We start from the raw sequence: 14,950 nt of genomic DNA on the forward strand, positions 1-14,950 counted from the left end.
ACCTCATAATACACTTAAATTAGTTAGTAGCTACGGAGTTGTACTTGCCAAGATTCCCAAAGCAGATTATCTAAAACAGTGGCAGTCTTTTATCTTTAAACAATATTAACTGTTTTTTAAAAATGTCTCCTCCTAAATTCCCATTGTTGGCAGAAATCTACTATCTCTACCGATCTGGACTAGACTTAAGTGTTATTCACAATCAATGGGTTCTGTGTTTGTGCATGTTACAAAGTTCTCCCAAATATGGGTATGACACATCTTAGGTTTTGGAAAGGAAGGAAGTCAAAGAAAAAGAGCAACAGCCAACCATGCTGTCCTGTTCAAGCATGCACATGTTTTATTTAAGTGTTCTCCAAAGGTCTATTTTTTTTTCCAGCATAATGCAGATATTATGCTATCCTTTGAAATAAGATATATGAATTTCAAACAAAATTGTCAAAAACAATGACCTCGGTTACTCCATATGGTACACAGAAATAATTACATTTCACTTACAATACAGATGCACTTAACACAGTCATCAATAGTCATTCACCACCAACACAGTATATTTTTAAATCACCTAAAACACCAAAAAAATTTTTTTTTCTTTTCCAAAACTCTAAAGAAATTAATAGCTTGGGATAAATGATAAGTCAAAAAGGAGGCAGAATTGTCAACTAAAATACTCTAACTGTATTTTTTTAAATGTAGTATTAAGAACATGAAAATAGAACTTTTCATTGGGAATCAAAAGACCTAAGTATTCCCGATTGTGGTTTCCTTAGTCTACTTTTTAAAAAGTTTTTTTCAACAAATGCCATCAAAGAAGTTTCACTATATTTGCTCTAGAAGCATAAAGTGACATGAGGCAGGTGTTAATATAATTATTAATATTCACGCTCCAGGAAGATTAGTAACTTTTTAAAAGACATACTAGGAATGAAGCCAGTTCTTCCCAAGAGATAGTAGAGTGTATCTTACTTTTACTCAGCAAATGTTTATTAAGATCTACCATGTGCACAGCACTGTTCTAGAAGCTATTCTAGAAATGGGAAGCAAGAATTTCTGGCTTTACTTGAAAATGGTTGGATTAATTCCTTCTTATGATAAATTATGATAAGCATTTTAAAATCTCTATAGTAGAGGGATAATTATTCATTCTTTCCATGTATGGAAGCTAAACTTTATTTCTTACAGTGGTGGTTTGGAATGAACAAAACTTTTCATTGGACATAAAACTTTTTTACACTGTCACGTGCAGACATGTCTGCTGAAATATTTTAAAGGTGAAAAGGTATAAAGACTTTTCACTTAAATGTACACAGAGATCAACTTTGCATCATCAAATTCCTGTCCTCCTGATTTAGTGGAGAAAACTGCTCCTTGCAATATATAGGAACCTTGCTCAGTAAATTTGTGCTGCCTTCTCCAATGGCGTAGAAGCGTGCTTTCGTCAAATATTGCTACATAGAGCACTCAAGTTTATCTCTGCGTTTCAATTCACATTAGTTATTCTCAAAAAGTATTCAAGATCTAAAGTAAAATAAATAATACATCAAGCAAGATTCTGGGATCACTGATTTTGTGATAATAATCCCAGCTACTCTTTGCCTGAAACGCATAGTGAAAAATCCAGTGTCTGGGCTTTTTTCCCTAACAGCAAAGAGGTTAGAGAGCAGTCATAGATGTCAACTCCTTTTTCCTATTTTTTGACAAGGGGATTGATGATAGTAATCTACTTACAAGATAATATGTCGGGGAATACAAAAGTAGGAAAGTCATTTGAACTACAAAACGTTAGTCCAGTCGATGACGACAAACCCAATAGAAAGGCGCTATAGAAGTCCAAGAACGGATAATGCACTGGCACGGGGACACAGTGGACCAAAGGTTATTACTGAAAAACATTTATGGCACAACAGTTTTGGATTAAAAAGTTATCTAAAACCTGGCCACACCGGAAGTGTTTCTATGAACGTGGCTCTTACCGTTATCTATGAAGATCTGGAAAGTACGACAACAAAAAATCCTGATTCCTGATACAACAGGTGTACAATGAATTATTGCAGTTGTAACAGTATCTAGGTGCAAGGTAAAACAATAATTAATACTGAACTATCTGAACACTTTAGATTTACTAATGAGCATCCCCATGATAAATACCGCAGCTCTAAAAGGAGTGTATTGGCACAGCCCACCATGGAACATGAACAATCAGCTTGTTGTAAGTGCACAGAAATTCCCCTTTCTACAATTATAGTTTATCATGCCTATTCTGAAGACAACATAAGGACACTGAAATCACTGCTCCAAAGAATTCTAGCATGCATTATGATGGTTTCCTTCAGTCAATACAAATGTGTCATAGTTTTTTTTTAATATGTAATAATCTTCATCATAGCCAATGTTCATGGTTTTAACAGGAAAAATTTTTATCAAAATGTTTTCCATATTTTTTTTTGTTTTGCATTCAACCGGAACATTATGTTCAAAGATTTGTTTTATTTATTTTATTAAAAAAAGAGTTCAGATCATAAGAAGCATCGATAGGCGGCATTTCATTGTGCTCATTCACAAAGTCAAAGGGTCACAGACTCTTCCTCTGTAGAACAGGTCAAACTCTGTCTAGAAATGCCATTTGGTGGTTTCATTTCCATCCTCAAGTTTGGAAGCTTTGCTTTTATTTCGCAGCCAACCTTCTTGCTTTACTCTTTTCATCTGCAAAAGGTTTATTGTTTCTTCTTTCTTCCACATTGGAATTCTTTCCACAGCCGGAGAGCTCAAATTCTCTTAGACCTGGTTCCAATTGTCTTACAAAGCAGACACTCTGACAATATTGCCTCCTGAGTACTCCGGAGACTCTGGCCTGTCATCTCCTTCAGGGGTGGTCACTGGAGGTGTTGGGATGCTTATTATTGCTGTAGTCACATAAGGTTGTTCACAGTTTAGTTTAACACATTCTTCCATTTTGGCGTTTAGACTGGATCGGCTGATGAGGAAGAAATAGATTTTTAAAAAGTAAGCTGTTTACTTAAACAACGTCTTCCTACAATTGAGGGATGTGTTTTCATATTTATCAGTAACATGTTAAATATCCGAGACCAGTCACCACGATTTTTTGAAAACTAAGGACCAAACCTAATGTGTGTTGAGGTGAACATTAGCCAGGTTATTAACATTAATCGAGTCTCTAAAAGCCAGCTCAATTTGGTTCAGTCGGTGTTTCTCAAAGTGTTTTCTACAAAAATGCAAGGAAGAGAATCGGGTCAGTTTTGGAAAGCCTGAGTTGAGCAAAGTAAAATAGTTGTCTTTAAGACCTCTGGAAGGGATGTACCTCAATGACCTGTGAATATGTCTCAGTTCTTTGGACCACAGGGTCATTTTACTATCCTGCCTCTTGGGGAAAGAGGATGCCTTTAAAGCTCTCCAGTTAGTGACAGCCAATTTTAAGAATCTCCAGAAAGTTAGCCATTACCAATAATTCAAGATTTTCCCAAGTGGTATTCTTGCATGAGTTTTACACTCCATGTAGATGAAGGGAAAAGGGGAGAGGAAGAAGAAGGGTGCACACAGGTTGCTAATTACTCCACTCTAATTACCTTATTTTCATGGAAATCTTATTTAAGATGTTTATGTCCTAAAATTTTCTTTCTGAACATTTCTCTGCTTTCTACTTAATTTTGGAACAGATGTAGAACAATACAGAGGTAGAATATCTTAGAGACACAAATCTTTCATTGTTCCAAAATTTAATATTCTGGTCCCAGAGACATCTGATTTATGTAAATCAACATAGCCTGAATTCAGAATGTCATCCAGGTTTTTCACAAAGATTGTTGAGTGAGAACAAAGGAGCAGCACTGAATTAATGGATTGTTAATATAAAAACATATTTATTTAATTTGGGGAACAAAGCAAAATTACGTTGGCAGAAATTGATCGTTTTAATGAATTGTATAGTTCAAATGGATTACTTTTTATTACATGTACTTGTTTGTGGTAAAAACAAATAGCAAAGAATGAGAAACGAAGGAAAATGCCAATAGAAAAATTTCACTTCAATTATCCACGAATGAACCAGAGGTGAACGAGTTTAGCTTTTTACTTATCTTTTCTTATATTGGATTGATTTTTTTGTGTTTGCCGTGGCCCCAAATATCTTTATGATCAAAATTGGATATTGATTCAAGAGATTTGTGTAGGTATGGTTTTATTTTTCATTCTTATGTTGAAGGTGTTGATGTATTTTTAGGTGCTGCTGAGTACTTTTCAATGATATCAGTGTCAATTTAATTTGTCTCCATAGTAGTGCTGCCTATCTACCATTTCCGGGTCCTTGCATTTACGTAGGGGGCTCCTGGGTATAAAGCCGTGTGCTCAAATAGGAAAAAAAAAGTTGCAGAGTGAATGAGGTAGATGTACAGATGTGCAGGCCTGACCATCTCAGCTTCTTTCTACCCCGCAGACTTACTCCTGACTCAATGAGTATCACAGCAGATCCATTTTCCTACTTGTTACTCGGGGTATTTGTTTTGTCTCATTCTAAACCCTAGGAACTAGGATTTGGATGCTAGGATGCTTCTAAGGTGTATTTGTTCAAAATAAATAGAAAGTATTTCCCCCTCCTCCTCCCCCACCTCCCCCCAGCTCCTCGCCCCATACCCCAAATTGCCAAATACATCGAGGCAGCAGCATGCCTGCAGGTGGAGAAACGCTCCGGGAGGGGGCACAGGTGTGTGTACACAGGTCACCTCGGTTACCTGTTAGAGAGCGGGGTTCTCTCCACACATCGGATCTGGATGGTACTGAGTTCTTGCACACTGCCCCGGTGGCTGCCGGACACGTTGGCATTCGGGATGCGGAAGGTTTTTTTGTGTCGTCGTGAGCAGCAGGTGCTGGTGACCCCTTGTTGTGAAGAGAGAGAGGGGCTGTGGCTCGAAGGCCGGTTTCCCGTGGCAACTTCCATGCAGCTTTCCTCAAAGACTTGCTCATCCACGAACTCGTGATTCTGGGCCGGAGCGGGGAGGGCACGAGAAGGAGGCACAGAAACGCATTTCAACGTTAAGGAAGGCAACGGACGGCTTTATTTTTTAAAACCAACATGCCAGTACCCTGAGACGATCCCACGGGCAACTGAGACCGTTTTCATAAAGTCCGGAATATCGAAGCCACCTCGTGCTGGCTTTTGCTAGAAAATAAAATCTCCCTAGTTAGCCCTTGAGATGGACATTGACGGGCTGACTTAGGATCTCTTTATGGACTAACTTCATGTTGAAATACCACCTGTGAATTGAAACATCATTTCTGGAAGTGAAGAAGCAAAGCGGGAGAAAAAATTAAAAAAACAAACAAAAACAAAACAAAACAAAAAAAAACCTCTTGAAAATGCACGTAAGACGGTGCTCACAGTGAATGTGTTAATTCACATGGACTTTTCCTTTTTAAACAGATTGGAATCATAGATAAGACACTATTTTAATAGAATGCCCAGAATTAGACTGTTATGTATTAGCAAATATTTTCGCCTGGGATTGAAAACATTTTTTAATTAGAAAATGAGATCCTGAAGATACTTTGTATTTCTTTAGAGACTCCTCTAAAGTTCCCAGCGTACAGACAAGTGATTTATTAGTTAAAAAGACAAAATACTGCAATATGGCCCACTTTGTGTTTGATCCAGAAGGGGTTAGCCCTGAACTCGGAGATCTCCCTTCTTATCTTCATGATATATCACCACCTCTGCCTCTATTCGGAGTTCTTCTAGCCAAGAGGCACACAGTGTTGGGCATCATTTGATATGCCACATTTTAGAAAAACCACACTGCAAATTTTGCTTTTAGAATATTTAATAAAGACTCACTTCCTAAAGTGCCTGTGTAAGAATTTCGCCTCATAAATAAAAGGGAAAACATTTGGGTCTGAACTTCAGGAGAGTGACTTCAATTACTATTTTTTTTTTTCTTTGTGTAGGTGGGAATAATCTCGTAATGGAAAGCTTTGCACGTGCCAAGTTCCACGAAACCATCTCTCATCCTGAAATATTAGCAAAACAATTGAAGCAATTCACTGGCCAAGAGCAAAAAGAGACTGTTTTCGTTACTCATTCTGTTATTTCTTTGCTGAGATGAGCATTTTGAAATAAACAAAATTTATACACTGTTTAAAGTCAAGAGAATCATATGACCAGACAAGACAGTTTCATTAAAAAATGAATTTCAATATCCAATTTTATGGAAAAAATATAGCTCACAAAGGATTCACATGGTGTTTTCTTCTTTTACAATGCACATCGCACACACATAATACAAGTATATAATGCATGAGATTCTAATTTATCACATCAGTGACTGTAAGTGAGAAAAGTCTTTCCGCTGCTAGTTATTTCTGTAGGTAGATTAATTTAAATGATAGCAATTGGTGTCAAATAATTTTTTTATTTAAAAGGTATAATAGTAAAAAATGAAAATAAAAAAGCATGGAGATAAATACATTTGACTATTAATGTTACTGTTTACCTTTCAAAGAGTTATCCTTAGCTACAGACCTTACCCTGTAAGTGATGGATCGTTAGTTACAAAGGCAAATATAATCATGTAACTACCTTGTTTAAAGCCTTCAAATAATTTTCCATTTATTATGAGATAAAGATCAAAATTCTTCACATGCCTCCAAAGCCTAGCCATTATCTAGACTTCCACTGTCTCCTCTTGGGTCACTCTACTCCTTGTCTTCTGATCACCCTCAAGTTCTTTAGTTCCTCTAAGGCCAAGTTCCAGCGCCCCCCCCCCCCGCCCCCGCCCGCCTACATCATCTTTTACCCCTTCCTTTTTTGCCAAACTAGTTCTTCGACTTCCTGTGGTTCTCCACGCAAGTTCCTCTAGGAAGCCTTGTCTGATGCTGTCCTCTCATGGCTCTGCCTTCTTTGTGTCATTGCACTGTGGCCCCATTTTTCCTTCTGCGCTCATGACCCTTCTCCAGGAATATCGGTGTTTTGTCCCATCCGTGGAACCTTGATGAGGGCAAAGGCCACACCTGACTTCGTGGCGCATCTAGGGTCTGGCTCACTGTCTAACATGTAGTAGGTAAGCAATACAAATCTGTTGAATGACTATATAGGTAAATGAAAAAAAAAAAAATGCATGGGCGATTTGTTGGAATTGGGAATATAAGGATATACCTCTGGGGAGTGGGTGAGCAGACCTGATTCAAATATGCTGAAAGTTTGAAAGTTTTGTTCTGCTTTATGGTCAAAGACTGTGACCCTTTTGGACAAGCCAGCCAGGGAATGGGTACCTCTGCTAATGTGGAGATCTGATTGAGAGCTTGTAAGCGGAGAAATGCAGACTCAAGCCTCAGCTCCAAGGGGCTTGCCAGTGAAGAACTGTGTCATTTTTCTTATGGGAGCATATAGTTTTTAATTACCTGTCTTGTTCATTACAACCTGTTAGGGAAAGAAATGCTTATATTCGGTTAGTCTCTATTTTTTTGTTACTGCTATTGGTATTCCTTTTATCTAAATGTCAGCAACGCTTGAACTACATTGGTTTTTGTTTAATCAGCATTTCATCATCAGGGGAAAAATATTTTCTAGGACCTGCAGTCAGCTCTTGGGAAACAACTTTCCATCCGCATTAAACTGATATTTCACACTAAAGTTAGGATAATCACTGAAGATAAACCTAGTTCAAATAATTCTTTAAAATACTTTCCAAGTTAAAATGTCACTCTAGTCTTTCAAAGCAATTTCAAATATCCGTGGTTTTTTTTTTTTTTCATTTTTAGTATATTTTCCAGTAATGTAGACAGTGAAATCATACTAGGAAGCACTAAGTATTCACAAAAGCAAATGGGATTCCTGTCTCAGTAGAGGGACGGATAGTCATGCCTTTTCCTTACCGTGGTTTTTTCCAGGCAGTGAAGCAGGTGGTGGTGCTGGGTTTCAAAGCTGGAGCCGGATTTGCTAACAAAGGCTTGTTCATCCTCTGAGGACTGTTAACACACACAGAAGAGAGAAGTGCTTTCTATTTTATTTGCAAACAATGGGAACCTCAGCTACCCATTTCCACAGAGAGATCTAGCCTATTTCCTGAGATTAAATGGCAGCATTTTCATTTTTTTTTTTTTTTCTACTAAAAAGGAACCCATGTGCGGTTGCTTTTAATTTTGGCAATCAGCCTTTATGTTCCTGTCACATTAGCGGTCTGGTCTTTCAGGCTTGCCTCTCTGAATTGAAAACTTAAATAGTTTTTACTCATTCATCTACCAACTACCTTTGAAAGTCTGGAAGCTATTCTTTTTGGATAATAAAATTTAATCTAGTATTTAGATAATCCTGAAACCATGATCATGCTCACCTACATAAAAGATATTTTGATGGCACGATGACTGGAATCCTAAATATTAAAGGACAGTTTTGAGGTAAAAGTTACTGTTTCCCTTGGATTTCATACCATGTGAGCTTTACAACACTGAAGGGGAGGGTTCCCTCTCCATTAAGAAATAAAACAAGGCATCTTAACCCCACTCAAATGAATTTTAAGGAACATAAATAATTTTGAAAGAAAAATAGGTATTTGAGTTGAGAATTCTGAGCTTTCTCTTGTTTACATAAGACAGTACAGAAATACTGCCCAGTCACGAATGGGAGTCACGATTCACTGGCAATATTTCATAGCCTGGGCCCTAACCTGCCACAGCCAGTAAGACCGTACAGCACCAGGTTATTTAAAAATGACAATTTTGTTGTTTGAGTAGCCATTTTCCTAATTACCCACAATAAAATTATATGGTTAAGTAGAAGTAAATCAATATGACACTAATAAATGGAACAGTTAAAAAAAAGTGAAATGCTGGACGGTACCTGCAGTTGGTTACTGAGTAAGCCATTCCGTTTGCTCTGCATGTAAGCATTGGCGCTTCCGGTTTTGGCTGCCCGGATCCTGGCGAGTCTGGCTTTCTAGAAGCCAGAAGAAAAAGAAATGTTGTGTTAATACTTATGGATTATTTTCTTCAGTGAATGCACTCCTGTCTCCTGCTAATGTTAGCATACACAGTTTTTAAAGTAGGCTAGCTTTTCACATGTAATTATTGAAAATTAAATTTTCACCATTGGAGTACTGTCCTTTCCTTCACTTCTTCAGGAAGATCAATTAACTACTTTGGAGTTGGGTTATGCATTTAAGACTTGTAATTAAGTCGTTAGAGTAAGATCCAGTTTATTTCATTATTGTTTCTGTCAATTGTGTTAAGAGAAAAACGGCAGTATTACTTTATTTATATTTTCACTTATCCCAATCTCAGTAACTTAATGAAATGAAGACTTAGCAAACCAGCTTCCAGATCATTTTCATTTAAATTAATGTCCTTTTAAAAACAGCAAATACATTCCAGGGACCAATGGCCTGCTTGCCCGCCTTCTTTCTTCTTTCCATTCTGCCTTTTGAAAGATTAAAACAAACAAACACACAAACAAACAAAAAAACTGCACTCCCAAATATCAATTTTTTGCAATTATTTTGTTAAATTGGGCAAACTGACTCCATGCTGAATAACATGGAGTCTCAAAAAAACCAAAAACACAAAAAACCAAAAAAACCTAAAAAAAAACCCTGCCATAATTTATCCACTTTTTCTACTGACACTGGTCCATGCTAGAACATGCTTATCTGATTTCTTTTTCTTGAATTTGTTGAAATGAGAGCATAGTGAGCCAGTCCAAGGAGATTGATAACATTATTTTTAAAATTTTAAAACATTTCTGCAGTAGATAATTTTCTTCAATTTAGAGGGCTTATAGGGTGGTTACTTCAATTGTTCACAGTTCCAGAAAGATCACCAACGTGATAGTACTGAGCGAACCGACTGTTGAGCCAGATTTCTGGTATTTCATTCTCCTTCGGAACTCCTGTTGTTTCTGGAGTGAGTCACGGAACGAGTCTGGCTTTCACATCCTGGAGGGCCCTATTTTGGTTGAACATTCGGTTTGTAGGATTGTATATCTTGCAAATGTACATAAGAAAGCAACTGGAATAGTTTGGTAAGTTCTTACAGACTTACCCCATAAAGACTCCTCCTTTTCCCTGTCTAAACCATCCAGATAAATATTATCTGTAATTTCAAGCCCTGGGATGTTCTTTCTAATAAAAATGTAAACATTAACTATATTTTTTTTTAATGGAAAATGAATATATACGTATGACAACAATTTTATTAATACAAAGTGCATCAAAAATAAGTAAGTCTTTCTGGATCCTGGAGCTGCCCTAATTCTGTGCTTCAGAGGAACCACTGGTAGTATTTCTAGAGAATCTTGCCAGAAATTTTCTAGGCATACAAAAGTGTATGTGTGTGTGTGTGTGTGTGATCATATATGTATACACACATGTTTTTACAGTTGGGACAATATGCATCATACTCCTTTGCACTCAGCTGTTTTCATTTAATCCAGTTTGGAATTCCTTCCATATCTACACATATAAACCCACCTCATTCATTACAAATATATAATAGACTCTTGAATAAAGCATCCTTTATTTAGCCAGCCAACCACCATGAAATCTTGAAAGCTTCTTTTGCTTATACTGCCTGCCTTGAACATCGTGATGAATTTATCTGTAAGACAAATTTCCAGAAGCAGAACTATTCCTAGATCAAAGGCTGTGCGTGTATGTTTTGTTTGATAGGTTTCACCAAACTTCCCTCCAAAGTTGTACCAAGATGCCTTTCCACTCACAGGGTTTGGGAATAGCACTGAGACGTCTGAAGCTCTCAAAATAGCATTAGGAGATCATCCGGGCTTCGACACCACCCCTTCTCTCTTCCTCTGTGAATTTATTCTTCCTGTTTGCTGATTCCAGGTTAAAATAACAACTTTATTCAAAGATCATATTTATAAATGATACGAAAAATAGACCAATTTCACTCTTTGCTGCCAGTATACTGTTTAGATCCCTCCAAGTACCGAGACAACACAAGAGAATGAAGTTGGAAGGTAGGAAATTTTTTTTTTTAAAGATTTTATTTATTTTATTTGACAGAAGAGATCACAAGTAGGCAGAGAGGCAGGCAGAGAGAGAGAGAGAGAGGAGGAAGCAGACTCCCTGCTGAGCAGAGAGCCCGATGCGGGACTCGATCCCAGGACCCTGAGATCATGACCTGAGCCAAAGGCAGTGGCCTAACCCACTGAGCCACCCAGGCGCCCTGGAAGGTAGGAAATTTTTAACTTCAAAAGCTGGGTCGCACAGCCAGGATTTCAGGCCAGTCTTGATAAAACAATGGGAAATGACAAGCACATTTGAAAATGACTTTGGATTGATGTAATAATTCAGAAGTAAGTAACTTAAATATACATTTGGTTTCCAGAAAAGGATTATTGCTGAAATTTGAATCCTAAAGTCTCACCAATCTTCTGAAACATTTAGTGTCTTTCCTGGTCTCATTCTTCCCCACTCTCCTCCCCACTCCCTACCTGCCTCCTCCCCCCTCTCTCCCCCCCTCCCTCCCTCCTTTATCCCTTTCTTTGGCAACTACTGAATGTAATTACATTGCCTATATCATAGTTATTAGTCTCCTCTATGTCATTCTCCAAGCATTTGGCAGCTGTATTAGAAAACATTTTTGGGGGGAGCACCTGGGTGGCTCAGTGGGTTAAGCCTCTGCCCTGGCTCAGGTCATGATCTCAGGGTCCTGGGATCGAGTCCCGCATCGGGCTCTCTGCTCAGCAGGAAGACTGCTTCCTCCTCTCTCTCTCTCTGCCTGCCTCTCTGCCTCCTTGTGATCTCTGTCTGTCAAATAAATAAATAAAATCCTTAGAAAAAAACACTTTTTTTTCATAAATGAGACATTTATTTACATTAACCAAACATTCTGTCCAGCAAAGGAAAATGACATGGATTTCCCGCACTGGAAAGCCTATACATATGGTGGTAACCGCTGCAACAGAAGGAGTTCTAAGCTTAGGGAAAAAGAAGCAGTTGTCTTAGAGACAGAATAGCCATTTTGCTAAGCCATGTACGACGGTAGAAAAAACCTCCCATCTCAATTTCAATCACGGCTTTTCTTTCATTTTACAACAATACTGTATGAGTTAATTGGTTTAATTGGTTTTGTGGTACACCACACCAAATGTCTGTTGAATAATGCTAGCTTTTATGACCTGTGATTACATCTTTGCTTTCGGTAGGTAATTGAGGAAATTTCTTTTACAAAGATATTTTAGAAAATCAGTTTACTTCTGATCCACTCAGTATGACGATCTTGGCAATGGCGGCTATGTGAATGGGAGGTTAAAAGAAAACTATCCACTGGTAAGAGGAAATGTATTCCTCGCAGCCCTCCCCCTCGCCCCTCCCCCCTCGCCCCTCCCCCCACCCCCAGTTTTGTAGGAAATACAACTTCTTGACCATGCCAAGTACCAGCAAATGTTATGGACTGAAAGGAAGGTTTCAGTAAATACTTTAGCTTATTTGGGAAGTAGGAGGCTTCCAAATTTTTCATTAAACATAAAGGCTTATATTGTCTGGGTTAAAAAAAAAATAGCTTTGAAGTTATTTTCTGAATCCTTTATCTGCCTTGAGAAACACCGATGGTGTTGGGAAAAATAAATTGTCTAAGCACATTTCCATGTCCCCATGCGTCTCAATTCTTCATAAATTCAGTTTTCTTCTTAATTCTCTAAACTCAGAAGGATTTCTCAAGGTTGGGTTTCAAGGGTTATGGGTAAAATCCAAACCAGCCAAATGAAACAAACAACTGGTTCTGTGGTCACAAAAAGTTTGGGACATGCTGAGAGGTTAACCAGGTTTCTCTGCTATTAGATTCCTTACAACATACATTGTGGATGTTCACTGTGAAGTCAAAAGTGGGGGGTGTAGTATATAATTTTTCTCAAACTAATTTGACACAGAACCCTTTTATTGTGGAGTAGTCAGTAGCTTTCAGCAAGTAGATTGTTTTTTAATTGTACCAAATGACATTACATAAACTTTACAATGTAGTCTCTGGACTGGAGGCAGAGGACCCAATCAGAAAAATATGTAGAGTATAAGCCAAAAATGCTTGAGATAGCAATGTTCTTCAATGCAATCTATCTTCTAAATGAGGTACGAGATAGACTGTGAAAAGCTATTGGACCATGTTGCTGCCAGATCACAAACTGCTTTCAATACTTCTGAAAAATAAAGGTATCCTAGGTAGCTTTCAAAGTGAGGTTGCGAAAGCTTTTCTCTTTTATAATGTGAGGCAATTGCTCACTCCTCAAACACCAGCCCACATACTGCTTGTACCATCTATTCTGGAAATTCTACTTGGACTTGTTTCTTTCATTTAAGGTTTAGTAAAATGCCTTATGTGGAGGTATCATATTTAGCTTTATCAGCTTTTACAAATTTAAGGCATTTATTGGAATCTTTCCATTTGTTAAGATAAATAGCTCCTCTAGAAATGAGACAGGGGCACCTGGGTGGCTCAGTGGATTGAAGCCTCTGCATTCGGCTCAGGTCATGATCTTGAGGTCCTGGGATCGAGCCCCTCATCGGGCTCTCTGCTCAGCAGGGAGCCTGCTTCCTCCCCACCCCCGCCACCACCACTGCCTCTCTGCCTACCTACATGTGATCTCTGTCTGTCAAATAAATAAATAAATAAATAAATAAAATCTTAACAAAAAGAAATGAGACAATTTAGTGCCAAATACTAATAAAAAGAGACAGAGGGAAGAAATCAGAAGAAGATAGTATAAGATCCCCACCCAGCTCTGGAGCTCTGTGAATCCTGGTGAAGGCAGGGCTGGGTAGAAACAGTGCTGGCATTTGGGTCAGTGGAAGGGACACTGGATGGGTCAGTGGAAGAGAGGGCAACAAGAGTTAGCTCTAAGTGGGAAGAGGGAAGAACTGAAAGAAGGTGGAGGAAGGCACCAGAGATAGAAATCATACTTCCCAGTATTGCTTTCAACTGGTCGTCAGAATGTCCACCCTACGCTAGGAATGGAGGACACTGTCAAGGTGAACAAGACCTCGTTGTTCATTCTTTCTTTATTACACAAACATTAAATGCTATTTATGCCTGGCACTGCACTCAGAACAATGGAGAGGGAGAATAGAGTGTAAAATATGATAATAGAATGAGCATAAAACTGTGGAAATAGAAGAGAAAATAGAGCAATTAATGGTGTCCACATCATTTGGGACATTTTTCATCATGTGGGCTGAGTGTTGCACCCTGAGTAGGAGTTTGCCTGGTGGCTCCATTAGGTGGTGTGGGGATGGAATGGAGACTTGAGGGCGGAAGTAGGTAACTCAGTAAGGCTGAAACACGGAGTGGATATCAAGAAGTATGTAACCTCCAGATTCTTACAAGTGTTGATAATGGGGGTTCTTAAACCACAGATAAAAAATCTAGTTATCCACAGAGATATGGCAGAGGAACTCAGTGGTACTTTTTACAATTGGATAATCTAAGAGAGATCACACTCAGACTACAGCAGAGTGCTGTTTGTTTTAATTATTCTAGACTGCTATAAAATTATTTGATTTGGACATTAAAGAATGTCCTAGACAGATGTTTCTCAAAGTATGGTTCCCAGACCAACAGTATCACTATCACTTGGGAACTTGTTAGAAATGCAAATTTTCAAACTGTAATCCCACACTGCTGAATCAAATGCTTTGGGGGTGGGTGTAACAATCTGTATTTTAACAAGCTCTTCAGATGATTCCAATGAATCTAAAGCTTGAGAACCACCAGAGTAAAGTGTGATAAATGAGTCTTGGTAACTACTTTCTGTATCAATGTCAACATCTTTATGTGACAAGTAAAAAAATTCACTTACATTGTACCTTGGCTGCACATTGGCTCATTGGCTCACTGTATTTAGAATTATCTATAAGAAAAATCCCTAAAGAGACATAGCTCTAATGATGCCAGAATTTCCTTGTCTTAGACTTTAATCAATAGGCATGTAAGCATAAGT

At 38.2% G+C, this 14,950-nt stretch overlaps 1 protein-coding gene across 1 annotated transcript in view; it reads right to left on the bottom strand.

Annotated features, from left to right (window-relative positions):
* Nucleotides 1–317: 317 nt before the first annotated feature.
* KCND2 (potassium voltage-gated channel subfamily D member 2) overlaps nucleotides 318–14,950 on the bottom strand; it is a 487,249-nt gene continuing 472,616 nt past the window's right edge. Inside the window, exons 3-6 of the mRNA XM_059396517.1 lie at nucleotides 8,846–8,941; nucleotides 7,882–7,974; nucleotides 4,746–4,993; nucleotides 318–2,974 (exon numbers count right to left, since the gene is read on the bottom strand). Coding sequence (XP_059252500.1) covers nucleotides 2,797–2,974; nucleotides 4,746–4,993; nucleotides 7,882–7,974; nucleotides 8,846–8,941 — 615 coding nt within the window. The 3' untranslated portion in view covers nucleotides 318–2,796. The remainder of the gene's footprint in view (nucleotides 2,975–4,745; nucleotides 4,994–7,881; nucleotides 7,975–8,845; nucleotides 8,942–14,950) is intronic.

The sequence above is a fragment of the Mustela nigripes genome, chromosome 4, assembly GCF_022355385.1.
Source record: "Mustela nigripes isolate SB6536 chromosome 4, MUSNIG.SB6536, whole genome shotgun sequence".
Classification (NCBI taxonomy): Eukaryota; Metazoa; Chordata; class Mammalia; order Carnivora; family Mustelidae; genus Mustela; species Mustela nigripes.